We start from the raw sequence: 20,734 nt of genomic DNA on the forward strand, positions 1-20,734 counted from the left end.
GAAACCTGGGAAAGGTAAACTGTGGCAACCCGGATGTTATACTGGCCCTGTGTCGTTCTCTCCCACCAGTGTCAAAGGGTCAACGGACCGGAGATGAGCACCGCCGCTACGCGCACCTGTTGTTCACGTCCGTTTCTTGGGCGTCGACGGTCATCCGTGAGCTAAACAAGTCTGCCAATCACTATTTTTTCCTCGTTTTGATGAGCTTAAAGACTTAAAAGAGCCCACTGTCTTGTCAGGTGTAAAAATAACAAAACAAAAGTTAAATGTTCAGATTATCACCCTGACAAATGATCCAGCTCCTCATATGCAGTCTTTCATTCTGAATTTGAATGAGATCACATTGGAGAAAACTTTTTAATTTGAGGAACCAGCATGTTGTAGGCCTTTCTTTTACATTGTATTTAGCCTTTGGTCTGTCTTCCTTACCATAGAAGAATGAAAAAAGTACACAATGACCAAAACTTAGATCTGACGGCAGGAATCAATATTATACAATGTGCATAAAATTTACATACAAATATATTTACATTCTGCCAAACAGAGTAGGAAGGTTCTCTTCCGACCAACAATGGAGGACAATACATTGAGATACTTGATACTATTAACAACTGGGAAAACATCTGTTCATTTACTGTGCCAGTTGGTCCTGTGATTACAAGACATGCATTGATAACAAACACATGGGTAATGGATCCACCTTTGCCAGCAGCGTGAAACTCTTCCAAAAATCTCCCACTTAAATAGATAGCAGTCAGTTCATACTTCTTGTTGTACACAAGTGAATGGTGGAAGGCAATGATTGTGTTCCCAAAGCCATCACAAAATGAGTCCCTTTTTGCTTTTCAAGTAGGAACAATATTTATTTTGAATATTAGTGTGTAATGGCATAATATATAGACCTGGGTTTGCATCCTGGTTCCATGTGTGTAACAAACATATACCGCTCCTGTGAGAAGGGACACTGTAGTTGGGAATTCTTTTCCTTTAATTTTACTTTGTTTGTCAAATACAAGTAGTATTATAATATGGCTGTGTAGGAGGGTAAAATGGCATGTAAAATTGAATGGGCAGCCATTGTTTTTAACCTGTTAGCTACACAAAACTCTTTTGACGATGGCCTTGGGTGCACACGACTATGCAGCCTTTACTCCGATGGAAAGGCAGTCCATCAGTTTTTGTTAGGTTGGGTTGAGGGGTGGCCAGCGGAGCATGACTGCAAATGTTTGTGACGCTTCTCATATGAATACTAATGAAGGTCTTTTTAATGATGTACTTTTTGTCTCCCAAGTCATTGAATGGAATATTACAAAATGTTGCATTTTTCGGTGTGTATGTGTGTGTGTAATTTACCTCGGCCTGATCACAAGTTGGACTCGCTTTCGCCAGCAGGTACCCTCCCGGCAGGAGCAAGTGCATGCTCATTAACGTCGATCTCTGGGTACTGCCAGGACCTCACACACCACACACCCCATCCCCCTTGCTCAAGGGGGGACAGTAACCACTACTCCTAGTCAACGGAAAAAATCCAGCCTGAGCGGGGCTCGAACCGCTGCCTGTTTGGCCGTGAAGCCTTGCAGCGCGGTGCTCTAGCCAACTGAGCTACCGGAGCGGTGTGTGTGTGTGTGTGTGTGTGTGTGTAATTCACCATGGTCAGATCATGTGATGAGCTTGTGATCCCCAGCCAGCATTCTCCCTAAATGAGCTTGGAGCTCAGATAACTGATCTCTGGGAATGGCTGGGACTTCCCACCCACACCTCCCTGAGAGGCAAGACAAAATTCACTATTGGGTGGACAGGTGGCAGGGATTAAAGGTGACTACCCATCCATCTCCACTCTGCCCTGGAATTGAAACCAGGACCTTTCAGTTACGAGGTGAGCCTGCCCTATAGAGCTCCATGTGTATGTTATGTGTGTGTGCAATGCTGGAAACATAATTGACACACCGTGATTTAATGTGATGTGCAAACATCAACTTTACAAAGTCATAGTTGCCATCAAGCGTGCATGTTATGATGAATGACACAGCTTCAAGGTCAACTGAATGTGAAAGCAACCAGTCAATAACAGGTACTGTGTTGCTGTAGTTAAAATGTCAGATTGATGATAACGATCAATTAAATACCTTTTCTCCTCAATGTCACATGAAAAAGCTGATGTAACGTGATATAAATGCAAATCAACTTTCTGTCTTGTGCACACACCACTGGCACGTCACACATGAAACTTAACAGCCTCAGTACCAGTAGGTCTTATGGGGTATCCTGTCCTCCTTGATGCCCATCTTCTCAGCAATGTCCATCTCAAAGGTCCTCAGAGTGGGTTGAAATGTGATGCTGGAACACAAGGGTTTTGGTATAAATGTCTGGTGCACTTCACTTATATATCTAAGCTTAAATTAAACCTCAGCTAGTTGGTAGTTTCATGCTTATCACCTCTGCCATGTCCTCTTGCAATTCCACATTAAATACTGTTCTTCATTTTATCCTTTCTGTCTCTTCTCCAGTCTTAAATTGACCTTCACAATACACATCTTTTCCCACCAGTTCTCACCAGTGACTCCCGTATTCTCCTCCATTTTCCTGGTTTTCCTTCCCCTATTTTTTAGAACCACCCTAAGGTTTAGAATTCCTTCAATCTCATTTTTTTTCCAACTTTGAAGCTTTTCCTTGATTTTGTTCATGTTTCTCTTCTGTTCTTATTTTGTCCTGTTCCTCTCTCAGCCTTTCACTTTCCTTCTTAATCTGTTCTATTTCATGTGTGGATGATTCAGTACTGAATTTTAGCTCCATCACTTTTCCTCTTGGTCAGCAGAACTTTGTGCTGTTATTGCCATTCAATGCAGTCTCAGCTCTCTCCTCTCCTCTCCTTGTTTTATGTTCTGAGCCTATGATTTCCTAACTAAGGCCCATACCTTTTGCTGCTTCAGGATGCTCTTTTAAGCTCAGCTGTCACTGGAAAAAAACTAAATAATGCCTCCCTCAGATGTAACCATGCCCTCGACCATGACAACAGTTCACTACAAAGGAGTCAGTGGCTGAGTGGTCAGTGTGTGGGGCAGATTTCCTGGAGGACCTGAGTTCAAGTCCTGGCCACTGCTATAACTGTTAATTTTCAGTCATTGCTGAGTGGCTAAAGACTACCTACAAGCTGTCCTGATGAGCACTTATCAACCCAAACTCTAGTGAAACTCTAAAAGAGGATCAAGTGGAGTGCTGGGGGTCAGCCTAAGCCAAAAAAGATGGTGCCACTAAAAACATTTGCCTGTGCCACTAACAGGCTGGGGCCAACCAGCATACCCCGTCAAAAAAGCCTACTGGCGCTCTTGGAAAAACGCAAAAAAATATGTGTATACATGCTCTCTGATTCTTCCAACTTGTTTTTGTTAATTCTGGACAGGATTACTACTCAGGCATTCATTTAATTTAATTCCAAATAAGCAGGCCTCCTCTTCACTACTGGTTCAGCAAAATTTTTGCTGATCATTTCGCAGTTGTTGTTTGTGTTATGACAAGAGATAGTGTTTGTCTCTGTGTGCATGGGATTTACCACACAGGTGGAGCCACCTATGTCATATGATGATTTGCAAACATGGTGTGACCAACCAGGGGAAGTGAGGAAGTGTCAGTGAACCAGAGCATGGCCAAGAAGGTCAGAACACCTTTGACCTCCAGAGGTGGTAGAAATCTAAGAAGATATGTGGATGCAAGGGGCTTTCAAGACAGTGGTAATGCTTATGGGGATATCTTGTCACACAGTAATTATGCTACATTTTGCCCTGTTGACTCTAAATAAAGCTCTTTTGTGACAAACATGTTATTCCGCTGATCTCCAAGACTCTTAGGAATGTTAACTCTCAGCCATCGCCACCACCACTAGAAACAAGGCTACTCACCTGGTTACTAAATCCGCTGTTGTGTCCTTGTCCTGCTCAGCGTACGTTGCCTTGGTCTTGTAATCTGGGGTCTCCTCAGCCATCTTGGGGATGGGAATGATCCTTCCCGTGCGTGTTGACACCCTCACCTTCTCCCCCTCCTCAGTGTAGCGCCACTCAGCCTGCAGAGGTGAAGCCAGCACAACCATCATTACCCTCCATTTACTCATGAACAGGCCATTTACTATTGAGATGCTGAATCTATTAGTGAGCCATTTACTTTTGCAAAGATCTGTCTATTCATGAGACAATGGCTTTTAATAATGCTCCTTTCTTCCCTATGTGAGACTGACCTTACACGGCTTGTTGTCTGAGGGATCCACGAGAGCGACATGCTCAGTGACTAGCAGAGGTTGCTCAGTCTTCATCAACATGCCTGGGTAGTTCCTGTAACGAGGGTAAGAGATTTATCTCGCATCAGTTAGTTGTGAAAACCAGCAGCATGTTATAGTGGAAGTAATAAATCATGTAAGTAGTTAAGGGAGCAGCAATGGCAGTAGTAGTAAGGTAGTACAGGTTGAGAATCCCTTATCCGAAATTGCTGGGACTGAAAGTGTTGTGGATTTCGGATTTTTTCGGATTTCGGAATATTTTAATTGAAACATAAATAAAATCAAAACTGAAATATGGGATTATTCACGAGAGGGTAACCTACTTATTTCTAGATGCTGACAGCTTATTTCTGGACAAAATACGATGCTGTTTATCATTATGGAGATAGTATTTTCTCCGGAAATCACGATTAACTTTTCAACTGCCTGTTGTGGACTCACCGTTGCCTGCTGCCGCAGCCGCAAAATAGCTTGAAGAGAGGTTCAACTTGGTTACTGTTTCTGTATTTAACTCACCGCTCACAAGTGGACAAACTAGAACAACCTATTTTGAGAGTGGCAATTTAACAAAATTTGAATTGTTTACTTTGGTTTCTCTTGTTGCAATGATTCAAACTGGAATTTTGTTTGCCAATATCCATAACTTGCTGTTACTTGTATGGACATAAACACAAAATCCACATTATCTCACTTGGTCTTTCCAACAGTAGTGTAGTCACAGTTGAGTCCCTCCACCATGACCCAGTTCCTCTCCTCCACCATGTAGTTTACCAGGCCTTGCTTCCCCTTGTCCTTCCCCACCAGCACCTCCACCTGGTCACCCCTGCAAAGCAAACACATCTGTACACCCTACACCTGGCCACCCCCGAAGGCTACATTTGAACCATGCGAGTAAGTTAAGTCAGGTCAAGAAGTATCATGACTCATCTTGAATTGCCACTCTAATAAACATTTACTCCATTGTATTTTTTCAGAAACAATTCCCTCCAGATGAATCATGTTAATTCAAGTCATGTCGTGTCGTGTCAAGACAAGTCACAGATGGGACTGGGCCCATTTTCATCAGTCATTGCAAGTCTGCAGTGATGTGACCATCATGCTAGTGGACATCCTCATAAATTTAGTTTGAGAACGTCCTGCTATGCATGATCCAAGTGTCTGTAAATTTCTTTTATGGTATAACAAACTAATTAAAGCATGATGTAGATATGTCACCAGATTAACCCTTTCCCTGTGAGTGTCCCATATATGAGACACTGACTTTGGTGCCGTTGCCTGCGAGTGTCCCACATATGGGCTAGGATAATTTCAAAGCAGTGCGCCAATTCATAACACATAAACATATAAATACATAAACAGAAAACGTTTTGTTAGTGAAAAGATAAGTGTGCTACCTATTATACCCGAAGCATCTGGCATATCTGTCATCAGCATCTTGCATCTGGCAGGGCAGTAATGCAAAAAGCTTACTCTGCAAGATGCTGATTACTTAGGTAAGACATGTTGTAGCATTACAATATTTATACATTTGTGTTCAGGAAGCAGTTTTATTTATTGAGGGACATAAATTTTTTTTCTTCGAAAATGCTTCATACTGAGGTGTTAATGAATTTTTAATTAGATTGCAGGAAAAGGGTTAAAGAGGTTATACAAATTTTAAACAAAATATTTAATAATGATCCTATGAGCTTTGCTGTAGGAGAACCTATCTGAGACATTCAAAATAAGAGAACAATCACTGCAGAGGTGGTGGGTGGGTGGGGTGCATAAGTTTCCAATAAATTATAGCAACACCTAAAAAAGCTAAGCAACAAATGCTGATCGTTCTTTCATATGTTTTAAGATGCAGCATTTTTAGACCAAAACTTAAAGGCTTATGGGCAATACTAGCAGAAAGAGACTGTTTGCTCAGCACTGCCATCCACAACAAACTCTTTATCACTGACTACCTATAGAAAGGTAAGCTTACAGTTCTAAAAAGGAAAGACATAAGTATGGTTATGTCACACACAGTAAATGCTAGTGGCCAGTCATTTATACACCACTGCCACCTTCACTTGACTCACTTGAAGAAGCTCCACTCCCCGATTGGCTCAATGAACACTTTCTGTTTACGTGTCCCAGGTGCGTTATCTATTTTAAACTCCTGCGACCATGGCCTGTGAACGTCAAAGTGGTACTTCTTCCTCTTGACCACCACCCTCCGGTACATCATACCACGAGGGTTCTTCCAGGCAACCTGAAGAAAAAAAATTAGGTTTATGTCACTCAATATTTTGAGGTAAATTTAAAAACAAGCAAATGTAACTGCTCAGTGTGAACAAGTTTGGTATTAGAAGAAAACAAAATAGCCCTTCGTTCATTCTTGCATTACAGACTACTTACAGTGTTAAATGAGTAAGTCTACAGTCACCTCATTTGGCTGATCTGAAAATTCTGGTCATATCTTATAGATTCAGTGAGACTGGTGAATTAACTTTCAAATGTGTTATTACAGCAACATTACATGAAAGAAATTAAAACCATTTTTTACTGAGATAACAGTTTAACAATGAAAGTAAGTTATCATACAGAACATATTTTCCTTTTTCAACAAATAACAATTTACATCCACCTAGTAGAGGCATTAGTGCCTCCTTGGGGTAGTGGTTAGCATTTCCAGCTACAATCTGCTAGCCCTGGTTCAATCCAGGCCTGGGCTGTTGGTGCACAGCCAACCCTTTCTGGCTGGTAGATAAATGGTTACCTGGAGATAAATGGGAAACCTGAACTTTCCTTTAATAAACCCATGCTGTGAGTCGTGAATTAAATTATGTCTGTCAATATGGTCCCTAATACTGTCTGCTATTATTGACTCAAGCATTTTACCTATAACTGACGTCAAACTGATTGGCTTATAGTTTTGCATAGAAGATTTGCAAGATTTAGATGTGATCAGTTGTTTGGTGTTAAGTTTGTGCATTTTTCTTGCCTTGCTGCATCTACTGTTGTGAGCTGCTCTTCTCCAAAATGAAGTCTTGACTTCGCTCCCAACTGTCGGACCTCCACCTCAATGACATTATTCTGCTGTCTACTTCATCCACTGAGTTGGACATGGCAAGCAGAACCAACTGTCTCACTGATCTGTATGTTCTTCACAATTCAATTCATTTACTTTGGGGTTCTTGTTTCTCATGGCCTGTAGCAGAGAGGTGAAGGAGGCAGCATATATGACTCTGGTCAGACCCCAGTTAGAGTATGCAGCATGTGCCTGGAACCCACACACCTCAAGGAACATAGACATCATTGGGTAAAGATTCGTTTTAGTACTGTGCCAGTATCTCATTATGTACTTAATGAAACACCACTATCTCTTCATATATCTTTTCTACAAACCTTCAACAGTCATGGAAATGCTTTGAAAATCCAATTCAAGGACTTTTTTTTTACTCTTTTAAATAGGGGATAATATTTACAAAAGCGCGTTACCTCCTCTGGCGGCGGCCGCGGCGATGCTGCAGACGCCGCAGCCATAAAATAGCTCACAGAGGGTTTAGGGTGGGGGAGCATATTTAAAATACTCCAACCCTTCGCCACCCAGGCACACGGGTGGACTGGTACTTGTACAGCATGTTCCCTAGAGCTGTACAAGTGTGGAACAGACTGCCAGAAGAAGCAGTCACAGCAAGCACCACCCAAGGATTCAGGAGAGCAGCACTACCAGCCATTCGACAGATGCAGCCTCCACCCTCCCTAAAGTGCCTGTAGAAGCCAGGCACACAGAAGCTTGCATCTCTGGACAGCGGACACTGCTTTTTGGGATTAATAGACTCAAGACCGTTTACTGTTGATGGGTTTTCAGGCCCCAGTCTGCCGCCATAGCAGCGCTCCACAGGGCCGCCAACATTATAACAGTAATATTAACTCTGAGAGTTGTCCTCAACCCTCATGTTTGTAAAGTCGTAGGATTTAGAGAATAAGTGAGTCCAGCGCTTTCTTGAAGATTGCCGGACTGCCACTTCTTAACATCCCCGGGTAACTCATTATGGAGCCCTAGACAGTCAACGCCGTAAACAGTAAACACCGAAAATAGCAAATAGTAAACAGTATCAAACTCCACAGCAGGACGGGAGCAGAACTAGACAAACACCAAACACGATGCAACACTCGGTCACACGGCGCCGCTCACCTGCTCCATGGCCCGCTTGATGTACCCCTCCGGCAGGTTGGACGCCTTCTTGGTGGACTCCGCCACGCACCGCAGCAGGGAGGTGAGGCGAGGCATGGCTGGGGACGGGAAATAAGACGCACAATGGCTGGGGACGGGAAATAAGACGCACAATGGCAGGGGACGGGAAATTAAACGTAAAAAGTCCGAGCCTCGCCTCCCGTGGCCGCCGTCTGCACCGCCGGCCGCGCACCGTTGCCAAATTATCGCACTCAGAGCATTGTATTTACCGGTTTCTGATGCCTAACTATTGCCAAAAAACATCACAAATTCACTATTTTAATGATAACTATAAATGGATCTTGCTATTGGGGTCCATGAAGACAGTTTTTAGGCCGGAAGCGGCAAATATAAGAGGCTGAGGATGACAATCTGGCACCGTTGCGGCCGAGGTAAATAAACAGTTGCCAGCGATTGTGTTTTGCTGCGTCTTTTGTTCTGAACGGGGAAGGAATTATTATTTTTTTTCAGAGAACTTATGTTTGGAGAAGGAAGAGAGAAGAATAACTAAAGGATACAAAGGCAGTAAGATCAAGGAGTAACAGTCTAAGAAGCTATAGAAAGCGTCAGAGGTCTACGTAAGGAGATAGCTTGACATAGCACAACATACTCCATTACAACAACACCTCAGGGCAGATCAAAGAGACTATTTACAAGAAGACTATACACATTAAGACACATACGGTACTTAATTCTCCTTGGTCCAGCAATATAGACGGGCTACGGCGGCCGCCACATGCCAATCCCCGCGACATCACAATAAGCGACAAGGAAGAAGTAAAGTCAGTTCAGTGCATTCAAGCTTTATTGCATCTGGAGTTAATGTAAAGTATGACCTGCTCCAAAAACATTTCCAGGAGAGACAAATAAGCAGCTGTGGTGGTGGTGGCGCGGTGATGCATTTCGATATCGTGTTAATTTTTTTTCTTTTTCGGGGGTAAGGACATTTTCTGGTATACTACTTGACCTAAAAAGGAAGGCAGCTCTTTGTCTGGCTTCACAGCTTGGATAGTAGTACTGAAAGTCCGCAGTACCGCACATTAAGTCCTGAAAGTAATCTCTTTTTTGAGGTAATTTATGGAGAATTACACAGCTAGCTCAACTATCATTACCTAAAGAGACTCGAACAGCGAACAGGCCAGGGGAGTGTGATGGAAATGGTGGCGATAACCACTATACTTACTTGTATAAAGCTTGGTAGAAGCACTACCGGACCATGCACATAGGAGGGGTGTTCAGGCCGGGGTGACGCTCTCCTACTCTAGAGACTCTACAAGGAGGACGCTCTGCAGGGGTGACGTTTAGGGTTGTTGGCCTTCAAAGCCCTCAGGAGTGACGGTATTGAGGAACGACAGTCTTCAGGAGTGCTCGTCCGCAGTGAATGATTTTTAAGAATGGTGCCAAAGGGGACAGTCCGCAGGGGTGACTGTCTTCAGGGGTGATTGCCTTCAGAACCTCTGGCGTGGCAGTATCTAGGGGTGAAGGGTCAGGTGCCAGCCTTCATGGAGTATTAAGAAGAGTGCTCAAGGGTGACGCGAACTCTTCATTAACGGTCTGGCGGCTGGGGGTGACGGGTGTGCAGTGAAGCCAGAAGAAGGTGCGCCCTGGCAATAGCTACATGCAAGCAAAGCCATTGGTGGGTCTTCGCATATGCAATGAGGAAACTCGTTTTCTGTACGGCTAAAGAGACCACATGCAGGGAGTAGGTGGTGCACGCAAGCCAAGCCACCAGGTCCAGGTGTTAGCCATCCTGCCATAGGGTTACGTGTCCGGGGATCAGATCGTGAGGTACCAAGACAAGCTAAAGGAGAATAACCGATGCCCATGGACTGTGTTTTGAGCAGGGATATGCCTTAGTGCTACAAACAATTCGTATAGAAGCAGGGTAGGACCAGTACCCTTGACCAATGTCCTTTTTATCGAACACTAGTTTACGTGGAAACAAGTGGTCTCCTCTGTACTTTACCTACGTAATTTATTTTTAGCACTAATATATTTTAATGCCAAAGCAGATCGTGTAGGACCTGAAGAGGAACAATTCAATTTACTCATGTACTTATTTTGGCACCAATATTACCATGGTGCCAAGATAAAACAGTGGGTGCATCCCATGTCAGTTCCCGTTGACAATGCCCATCCCATTAGGATCAAATACTGTTTCTTTGGGATCGTTATTCTCATAAGACAATGCATCTTGGCGAGCAGAAAATTCCTTTTTTGACTCCTTGTTAAAGTTCACCGTTTTTGGGTTACTGTAGTAGTCTTCGCTGTGGAAAGAGAAGAAAAGTCAAGATTTAATGCGATGTGCCGCGATGCCTCGTGTGTTCGTATGATTCATTATGCTGAAATATTTACTGTTGCATAATTATATACAGAGAGAGAGAGAGAGAGAGAGAGAGAGAGATGGAAGGAAAAACAGACATGCATGCAGTGAGACAGAGACAAACAAACTCCTGCACCATGTCCTCACCATCCAGGGACTTTCTCGGGCAGGGAGCAGATGGACAGCTTCTCGTTGAACACTTGGCCGAGGTGGCAGCGGTGCCGCTTGGGGACGCCGCCCACGCACACGAAGAACTCGCGGCAGCTGTCCGGCGAGCGGTGCACCGATTTCTCTCTCAGCGGCAGCTTGACGGAGGGGCCAACGGGGCAGAGGAACCCGATGGAGTCTGTGCCATGAAGAGAGAGAGAGAGAGAGAGAGAGAGAGAGAGAGAATGTAATACACGTATCCGGTTTATATACTATTCGTTTTTTCAGAAGGAAACTAAGGCTCTAGGGCTCAAGAAATACTTAATGCTAATCATTAATCAAGGATAACGAGGCGTCAAGGTGGAGACGCATTGCTGTATCGCATTATTTGTATACATGAGGCTGTGTATAAAATTTTGGAGGTTATTTCACAATATTATGATGTTGAATAAAAATCAGAGCACGTTCTTGTAATAACTTATATGACTTCTTGATTTTGACATCATAACCAGTCGTTAGGTGTATTTTTTATTTCTTTATTTATATATTTATCTATCTATGCCTGCTTTTTTTTTCAGTCTTCATCACAAACACGTTCATTACTTACTCGGGTCAAGGAGCGCCTCGCAGTCGGCGTGCTCGGGTCGGTCACACGGGAGGAGCTTGGCGGCCAGGCGCCTGTTGAAGTGCAGGCCGGCGGGGCAGCGGTGCCAGAGGAGGAGGCTGCCGCCCAGACACGTGTAGTAGCCATCGCAGGAGCTGAGGTCAGGAAAGTGGTGGAGGCCGTGCGGGGGACATGCCGACACCACTTCTGCAGCAGACATTATTGAAGGTGAGGGAAGTGGAGGTACAATTAGGATCGAAAAGTGATGGAAGTGTCTTGACAAAGGACGACGAAGTGACTGGTGAGGGACTGGCTTGGCAATAGTTGACATCGCAATCAGGAAACTGGTGTCACAATGTGTATCGTAGTGGGTCAAGTGGATTTGTAATGGACATCGAAGCTTGAGGGAATTATGTGACTCTACAACGAATATCGCAATAAGAAAAGTAAATTTACAATGAATATCGAAGAGTAACGGAAGTGTCTTTCAAACTGGACATCGAAGAGTGAGGAAGTGGTTCTGGGGTAAATATCGAGAGTGAGTGATGTGGTTTTGCAATGGACACTGAAGTAACGTGCTTCGATAATGAGTTAATTTTATAGTGCATGTGATGTTAGGTAGATACTTCGGATCTGCTAATAAGAAATGGATATCAAAAAGTAAGTAAGTAATATTTTTTCATTGGCTTATTTACAGTATGGCGTTTAGGATATCAAATACAATAAAAAGAAATGGGCGTTAAAAGGTTAGTGAAATTGGTTTTACAATGGGTTTATTTTCAGTCTGGTATTGGAATGAATTGTGTGAACTACTACTACTACTACTACTACTACTACTACTACTGGTGCTGCTACTGTTACCACTACTCCTACTACTACTACTACTACTACTACTACTACCACGACTACTACTGTTGCTATTATTTAGGTTACTTTTTGTTTGAAGCATACTATACACTTTTCCCTTGTTCCGAAGTGAACTACTAAAACACTCACGGACGGTCTCGCTGGCAGCTTGGGGCAGCCTCTGGTCCGGCGAGCCTGGACGCTGCCCGAGCACACCTGGAAGACACGAGGACAGGTGAGTGTGTGTGTGTGTGTGTGTGTGTGTGAGAGAGAGAGAGAGAGAGAGAGAGAGAGAGAGAGAGAGAGAGAGAGAGAGAGAGAGAGAGAGAGAGAGAGAGAGAGAGAGAGAGAGAGAGAGAGAGAGAGAGAGAGAGAGAGAATTGTATAGTTACGTACCGTGCATACAGCAAGCTAGAATGAAGAAGCTGGCGATCATTTTCTTGGGCTCTTCACCGACCTGGCAGCTGACGGGAACTTAGGCGTGTGCCGCGTCCAGGGTGCCAGCAAACCTTTATACCCTTCAAGCTGTGTGTGTGTGTGTGTGTGTGTGTGTGTGTGTGTGTGTGTGTGTGTGTGTGTGTGTGTGTGTTCGGGGGCAGGTGGGTTCAGGTCCAAGCAATTACCTGCGGGTACCCGTAATGATGAGAGGTGGACTCCTATTAGTATAATTTCTCTCCCTTTTTCTTCTCTTTATCTTCTTGTTTCTTCTTCTTCATCTTTTTCTTGATTATTATTATTATTATTATTATTATTATTATTATTATTATTATTATTATTATTATTATTATTATTATTATTATTATTATTATTATTATTATTATTATTATTATTATTATTATTATTATTGCTCTTCTTCTTCATCTTCTTCTTCTCCTTTTTTTTTCTTCTTCTTCTTCTTCATCTTCTTCTTCTTCTTCTTCTTCTTCTTCTTCTTCTTCTTCTTCTTCTTCTTCTTCTTCTTCTTCTTCTTCTTCTTCTTCTTCTTCTTCTTCTTCTTCTTCTTCTTCTTCTTCTTCTTCTTCTCCTTCTTTTTCTTCTTGTTATTTTCATTACCCAGACCTTGGCCCTTCCTCAAGATCTTGGTATTTCACACATCTCTGAGGATCTTGGATTTTTATCGGCGTCGCTGACACCGATCAACAGATTGTCCATCTTCTTGTTGTTATTGTCCTCTTCAAGTTGTTTTCCTGGCTAACCCATGCATTGTAGACATGACATTGTATAATAACATTTGTTAGTTCTGATGAACCCTACATGGCATTACAAACAAAATCAGCTTTTTATTTTTATTTTTTACGTCTTGGCCTGTGGCGTCAGTAGGTCTTCATAGCAGGGCCTGATGGTCGGCCCCAGTCCGTTGTGGCGCAGGCAATTATTCATAGTGGCGCCATCTTTACTTTTCAGCATACGCCAACACTGATTACTACTGCTGCTGCTGCTGCTGCTATTATTACTACTTAAGTGTATCAATTTGGTGATTTATCTCTACGTATTTTGTGCTCGGTGATGTTTGATGGAAAGATAAAAAATAAAGCGTCGACAAGTAAACATCGAAAAATATATGGAAAAGTCAAAGGCATACTTGGTAATTTTTCTAAAATAATCAAAACTCTCTCTCTCTCTCTCTCTCTCTCTCTCTCTCTCTCTCTCTCTCTCAAAGTCATCGATCGCTTCATGATGTTATGATAAAGAAAAAAAAAGATGCAACCCCGAAGAGGTTCTCCTGAACGTCAAATTTGCAGTATCCAACAGGAAATTCCCTTCTTATTAACTCTCTAAGAGATGCTATCAAATTCTCTCTCTCTCTCTCTCTCTCTCTCTCTCTCTCTCTCTCTCTCTCTCTCTCTCTCTCTCTCTCTCTCTCTCTCTCTCTCTCTCTCTCTCTCTCTCTCTCTCTCTCTCTCTTCATTAGGAGTCATCTCAGGCGCCCAGGTGGATGGAGTGCCTTAACAGACCACGTAGGCATCGAGTCTGCATTTTCAGGAATTTGGCGATGATGACGAATGAATGGATGAAGAAAAGAAAGTGATTTTGGGGATTATAAATGAAAGAAAGATAAAAAAATAATGAAGAAAAGAAGATGAAAAATGAATGAATGAATGAATGAATGAATGAGTGCATGAATAGTTTGGTGATTATAAATGAAAGAAACAATGAGTGAATAAAAAAAATAATTATGGATTTGGCGATTATAAAAGAAAGAATGAATGGACGAATGTGTGAGAGAATGAATGGATCGATGTGAGTATGAATGAAATAATGGATGAAAAGATGAATGAATGAAGGGATGACTAAGGGAATGAATTTAAGGATGAATGAATGAATGGAAGAATGAGTAAATGAAGGGAAGAATGTATGGATGAATGGAAGGATGAATAAATGAGGGGAAAAATGTAAGAATGAATGGAAGGATGAATGAATGATGGGTAGAATGTAGGAATGAATGGAAGAATGAATAAATGAATAGATGAATTGAAGAATGAATGAATGAGTAAGTCCCCCTCATTATTAGGAAGGCGAAGCTGTTTTTAAGATTCTGAAGAAACTGAGTGAGTGTTTACAGGATTGCACTGAGTATTAAGCAGAGATCGTGTAGTGCAAAAGAGGTTTGAAATTGTAATAAGTTAGGTTCGATTAAGAAAAGAATGTGTCAGTATTGGTAGTGATATTGGAGGGCTTATTGAAGTAGAGGGAGGTAAAGAAAGTAAAATAGCATATATTGGCAGGATTAGTTGAGTCGAGGGCTGGAATTCAAGTCAGGGGGCTAAATCTGCTCTGAGTACATCCTTCGTTTTGGACTCCGGATCACGTCACCAACACAGCCCCGCTGGCATGGTGTTTGGGGGTACCTTAGGATTCACCGTTACTGCATGTTTCAGTTTACCATTTCTACGCGAAGAGGAAACGATTTAGAGAGAAAGGAGCGTAGTCAATGAATGACAAACAAAGTGTTTTCTGTATTCATTTGTTTCCTCTATTGCCTGGTTAATAGTCTTGGTGGGAGTCATGGTTCGAAAGCCAGCTTGTTTCTTCGAGTTGTTGGAATCCAATGACTTTGAAATTCTGCTTGTACCTCTTTAAGTAAATAATTTGTTAGGTCTCTCTTTATGCGTTATGACTATGGCTGCGTTGTTCCAGACATACGGATTTTTTTTTTTAAATTTTGAGACATTTAGTGAAGTTTTGATTTTTTTTTAAATATATGCAGCGTTCCACATAAGATTTACCTGTAATACTGTCTTCCCCGGGAGCTTTTCCTCTTTACATAATTTTCTGTGCTTCTTTAATTTTTCCTTTTGTTAATGTCGGGGTGTTTGTGACACACAAGACACACGCCAGTCCTCGTCGACACCCTGCTATGGCCCGTGCTCTCCCCTTTTAGGAGGGAGCATCCTTAAATTACGTTGAAAATTGACCTTGGCGGGCTCTATAAAGCCCGTGTCCCCCCCCCCTAGGTGCCGACAAATTGAAAGAAGGAGAAATTCAGTGACACATAAGCTTACTTACTCTGGAGCTGGACGTTTTAATGATGCAGTTCACCGTAATACTCTCCAATGACGTTAGTTATATTGTTGGGCCCTGCTGTATAGTGTATAAACGACTTCGCCATTTCGTTTACTTCTTATATAGAGTGCATTGTACTGGCGTGATGGAGAGGGAAGAGGAGGGAAGGGGAGGTGGGGGCAAGCTGCATCGTGGCTGAGGGTTCTCCAGACTCCTTGGAGCCTCCTTGATCGCGGCGGCGTGGCGGAGAGGAAATGCTCACCGTGTCAAGGGCAAGGGGCGGATGGACGGCGAGTGTTGTGGAGGGAAGGCGTCTGAAGGGTACGGTGTGTGTGTGTGTGGGGGGGGGGGGCACCCATTCATTAGTCTCGGCTCAGGTGTTTCCTGTTAGTTTTCTCGGTACTGTTGAGGATGAGTCACTTGGGAAGGAGGGAGGGGGGGGGCCGGGGAGGGAGGTATGGAGGCAAGGAAGGGGGAGGATAGAGTCACAAGGGAGGGATTGAGGGGAGGAAGAAACAGTGGTAGGGAGGAAGATTATGACCTGTGAGGCAACAGTACGGATGGAAAATATTGGTAAAAGCAGAATCAGACACCACATTAACCGTAATGTCGGGGTTGCATCACGTGGCGTGTTTGATGTGAAATGAAATTTTGTCATTAAACTATTATGATCAGTGATGAGCCGTGTGAATGGTCATTGTGAATGTCCAACCAATGACATTACTCTAATTATTTTACCAGAGTGGTTCAATATATATATATATATATATATATATATATATATATATATATATATATATATATATATATATATATATATATATATATACACACACACACACACACACACACACACACACACACACACACACACACACTTGACGTGTGATTCAATGTTTACATGCAGCTTTAAGGGGTGCCTTTGTTATTTCTTTTATAAGGGGTGTTTTTTCTCTTTATTTATGGGACAAATAAAAAAATGTTTATCTGATTATATTGCCTTTGGACTGTCCCCTTGACCGTCAAGAAACATACAAATTTCACTTGAATACTTAAAACGCTTCTCATAAAGGACCATAAACGCCAGTGATCTCTTTCTGGTGGACAGTGAAAGGTTGCAGGAAATTTTATTGGTTAAATACACAAGTTACAAGACATTATGTGTTGTTTGTTACGAACATTCAAACTGCGTTATCAGTCGTCTCGTCATTGTAACCCTTCACCATTTCCTGGGATGTTCACATCCACACTTCGGCACGGCACGTAACATAATTGGGGAATGCTTATTATTTGATGCTTAATGTAGAGTTTTCCTGTGTTGCGTTAACTATAAAGGTGGAATTTGGAAATATTACACACACACACACACACACACACACACACACACACATTAAAAAAATGACGTGATCCCTCCGATACGTGAGTTAAATTTTTAATTGATTTCCTAATCGCCACGGACAGTATCTAATTTGAAGAAGTGGCTCAGTGCAGGGTGTATGGCAAAGAAAGAGCACCGGAGGAGGTCGAAGGGGTGACGATAAATAAGGTGAAGGGTTTGTACTATTAATCAAAGTGCTTGCCAAGGCTAGGGGACCAAGTTGGGTGAGTGACTATGCGGCAATGGATTCTTAAACCTACTGTGATCAGCCTCTAGGCTTGTGTCCCTACGATGCACTAACGGTGGCAATGGCATACTATAATATAGCATACTATAATATAGCTGAATTGCACGGATAGTCGGACATTTTTTTATATATCTGATACAATCTGCTAGATTCTTTTTTTTCCGAGTAAACAAATATTTCAGGCCTTCCGGGCTACCGCCAAGCCAAGGCCTCTGGAATATGCCTCGGTGAACCTCGCTCAGGCAGAAAGATTTTTCCGCTGACAATTTGTATTTACTTTCCCCATTTGAGCAAAGGGTATGCGTGTGCGTGGTGTGTGGTGTGTGGTCCAGGACGTGATCTGGCCGTGGTAGCGTTGGTGAATTATACACACACACACACACACACACGTGAGCGCGCACTCACAGATTAGTCTGATTATGGCTGCAGGGCCCCCTCTCCCCTTGTATATACCTGCCCGTCGCGGGAGATGTGTGCCTGCTGACTACCCTATAAAAGAGAGTAAGGTTTGGTGACAATGATGCTTTATGAGCCAGCTGGTTCGTGCGGGTAATCGGCTACTTCCGTCACCTCTGATACAATGGTTTTCATGTCTTCTTTTATCTTCTGGGTGAACGACGATCCCCAGAACATGACGAAAAACATCAAGTACAAAGTCATGATGACAATGAAGCCGATCCTGTCCACCATCTCGGGTAAGGATCTTCCCCAGCGCTCCCGGAAAGCAAGTTCTCTCTGCTGAATCCGAAACTCTTCATCGCCGACCCCGATGGGAGCAACCTTGTTCGGGATAAAGCTTGAGACGGACGACTTTGGGTTGGCGTCAACGTTTGAGGCGTAGCGGTGGAAGTACTCGACGATCGTGTGTGTGATGATCGTGAGGAAGGTGAAGACGATGGAGCTGAAGAACCAGATGTCGATGATCTTGAAGTACGAGGTCTTGGGGAGGCTGTCGCTGGTCTGGGAGAAAAGGGTGGAGAGGACGAGGAGGGTTGTGAGGGACACCATGACCCTGTTCTGGAAGTCAAACCACTTGAAGAAGAACGTGGCGAAGGAGATGATGTTGATGAGGGTCGTTGGGATGAACACGGTCACCATCTGAGGGAGGATGGACTGAGTCACGGATTGAAGGACTATTCGTGGTTACTGAAGGCCTACAGTTTCTCACCACTTAGATTGACGGGGGAGGTTAAGGAAGCGTGAAAACTATACGATGATGATGCCAGACTTGTAAAATGAACAAAGGGAGTGACCAACTGGAAGATTTTGTGGTATCCTAAGATCTACAGCTTTCACGATTTTGATGGAGGAGAAATTACGGTGATGGTGACGAGTTTGTAAAATACGGAAAAAAAATAACAATCATTAATTGAGAGAGGTTAATTAAAGGGCTGCCGAACTACCATGTAATTATTATTAGTGTTTTAAATGTTTGAAAAAGGGAAATGAAAGTTGTGTGACTGATTGAGAGGCAGTTTTAAGGCAGATTTAAAACCAAGCGCCATTGCCGACTTAACTTGTAAAACGATGATAAGAGGCCTAAGTGACTAACCTAAAGGAGACATTATGGAACCGAAAGATAACGTTACTGCTGGTTTAAACTGTAAAATTAAATCTCGAACAATTGACTGATTGACTGGGATATGCGATCATGGCGCCACTACTACGATGGTCATATGGCGCTAATGTTGAATGCGGCATGAAAAGTCTTGCAGGGATGGACCAGATGTAAACTTAAAAAGCCACCACCAAACAGTAAACGAACACGTAGGTCGCCGTCAGTATTCTTAGGAGGAATGTATATAACAACACAACGTCCTCTCGGTTTTCTACGTGAGGAATAAAAGACGTGAGGAATGACAGAAATAAAACGTTCAAGATATAAGCCCTGCTTCTGTAACTCATAAACCCAATGCGAAAGTAATTGTAGATACTAGATCAACTGATTGTGTCTTAAAACTACCATATTCCTTGATGACTCCGTAAGCACATTCCCTAACATCCATATATTAAATGCGTGGTGGTTTCTGCACCTCGGGAGTAGCCTGTCGACCCACCTGCGTCATGAAGAGGTGCCTCAGGCGGATCACTGTCTGCAGGCCGCTGTAGTGATCCTCCGTCTTATAGCGAACCATTTTTATCCCGCCAATGAAGTACTCGGCCAGGCTCTCCTTCCCCTGTAGTGATAGACAGTAATAGATTGCAGCACTGGCTTTTATAGGATGCATGAGACAGTCTACGCTTACACTACTCATACAACGGGAGGCACAGTTTTTCTTTCTTCCTTTTCTTTTACAGTATATGAGGCAGCTTAAGGGAAACAAATAAAAGTGCCCGCTAAGCACTGCTCCTGCAAATGGATGACCGGGTAGCTTAAAGAGAGGGTCAGATTCGGTTGGAGAGGTGTTTAGATACTCCATTCTTGAAAGTGTGGAGAGGAAATAATAGACTAGTTAAATAATACATCAAAATTACTAAGAACAGAATCGTAAATTTTTCCCTTTTTGTTTGTGTTTACGCTTTATCATAGACACACCAAATAAAATACAGAACAAAAACAAAGCACAAGACCGGAAACTGTAGAGGCGAGTTATCATATTGAAATAGCATGAGAAAACAAACAGCTTCCCTCGTCTCGCAAACCTATTAGCTCCATATCGCATCATACCGAACAGAGGCTTTAGGTCATCAGAGAATATAAAGAGGCTCATAAAACAGGAGTCCATTGCATAACAGAGAAATTGTACTCCCGAATAGTGTGTTTAATGAAGCTTCACTTACTTTTAAGAACAATGCAACTCACTTCGTACCTCGTTCCGTTCTTTCTAATTCCACAACACAGAAACGATATAAACTACGGGAAAGCAACATGCGCAAATAAACTAATAGACAGATAATGAAGAGGTAACATCGTAACAGTCAAATAAGCGAGACAGAGTATACTGAAAAAACAAACAAACAAACAAACAAGGGCAAAGCAAAATGAGTAAGTCAACAAATGAATCGAAGGTAAATCAGAAAAAAAAATCCAGCATAATCACAGAAGCGAGAAATCTTATCCTGAAAAAAAAAAAAAACATACCAAGAAGCTTATCTCGTACTATATCGTAGCTCGTTCCCTCCCAAATTAAGCTCATCTTGTACTTATCGTAGCTCCTGTACTTATATCGTAGCTTGTTCCCTCCCCAAATTAAGCTCACTTGTACTTATC

At 42.7% G+C, this 20,734-nt stretch overlaps 3 protein-coding genes across 3 annotated transcripts; all 3 read right to left on the reverse strand.

The window, feature by feature from the left end:
• Positions 1–504: 504 nt before the first annotated feature.
• LOC126982488 (probable 39S ribosomal protein L24, mitochondrial) lies at positions 505–8,669 on the reverse strand. Its single transcript, XM_050834549.1, has 6 exons — positions 8,436–8,669; positions 6,334–6,506; positions 4,959–5,090; positions 4,229–4,322; positions 3,897–4,057; positions 505–2,337 (listed from the first exon to the last, which is right to left on the reverse strand). The coding sequence occupies exons 1-6, from the start codon at positions 8,529–8,531 to the stop codon at positions 2,238–2,240; spliced, it is 756 nt and encodes a 251-aa protein (XP_050690506.1). The 5' UTR covers positions 8,532–8,669; the 3' UTR covers positions 505–2,237.
• A 2,271-nt stretch (positions 8,670–10,940) lies between these two features.
• LOC126982410 (protein obstructor-E-like) lies at positions 10,941–11,768 on the reverse strand. Its single transcript, XM_050834458.1, has 2 exons — positions 11,552–11,768; positions 10,941–11,089 (listed from the first exon to the last, which is right to left on the reverse strand). The coding sequence occupies exons 1-2, from the start codon at positions 11,766–11,768 to the stop codon at positions 10,941–10,943; spliced, it is 366 nt and encodes a 121-aa protein (XP_050690415.1).
• A 5,343-nt stretch (positions 11,769–17,111) lies between these two features.
• Positions 17,112–19,902, reverse strand: LOC126982490 (glycine receptor subunit alpha-3-like). Its single transcript, XM_050834550.1, has one exon. It carries the CDS (start codon positions 18,619–18,621, stop codon positions 18,049–18,051), a length of 573 nt encoding a protein of 190 aa, XP_050690507.1. The 5' UTR covers positions 18,622–19,902; the 3' UTR covers positions 17,112–18,048.
• Positions 19,903–20,734: the final 832 nt, after the last annotated feature.

Source organism: Eriocheir sinensis, chromosome 51 (genome assembly GCF_024679095.1).
Source record: "Eriocheir sinensis breed Jianghai 21 chromosome 51, ASM2467909v1, whole genome shotgun sequence".
Taxonomy (NCBI): Eukaryota; Metazoa; Arthropoda; class Malacostraca; order Decapoda; family Varunidae; genus Eriocheir; species Eriocheir sinensis.

Coding starts and splice junctions, on each gene's coding strand:
- LOC126982488 (XM_050834549.1), bottom strand. CDS start 8,531: ATGCCTCGCCTCACCTCCCTGCTGCGGTGCGTGGCGGAGTCCACCAAG. Junction 6,507..8,435: donor TCAAGCGGGCCATGGAGCAG/GTGAGCGGCGCC, acceptor TTTTTTCTTCAG/GTTGCCTGGAAGAACCCTCG. Junction 2,338..3,896: donor ACAGCGGATTTAGTAACCAG/GTGAGTAGCCTT, acceptor CTTGTGTTCCAG/CATCACATTTCAACCCACTC.
- LOC126982410 (XM_050834458.1), bottom strand. CDS start 11,768: ATGTCTGCTGCAGAAGTGGTGTCGGCATGTCCCCCGCACGGCCTCCAC. Junction 11,090..11,551: donor CGAGGCGCTCCTTGACCCGA/GTAAGTAATGAA, acceptor TGCCGCTGAGAG/AGAAATCGGTGCACCGCTCG.
- LOC126982490 (XM_050834550.1), bottom strand. CDS start 18,621: ATGGTGACCGTGTTCATCCCAACGACCCTCATCAACATCATCTCCTTC.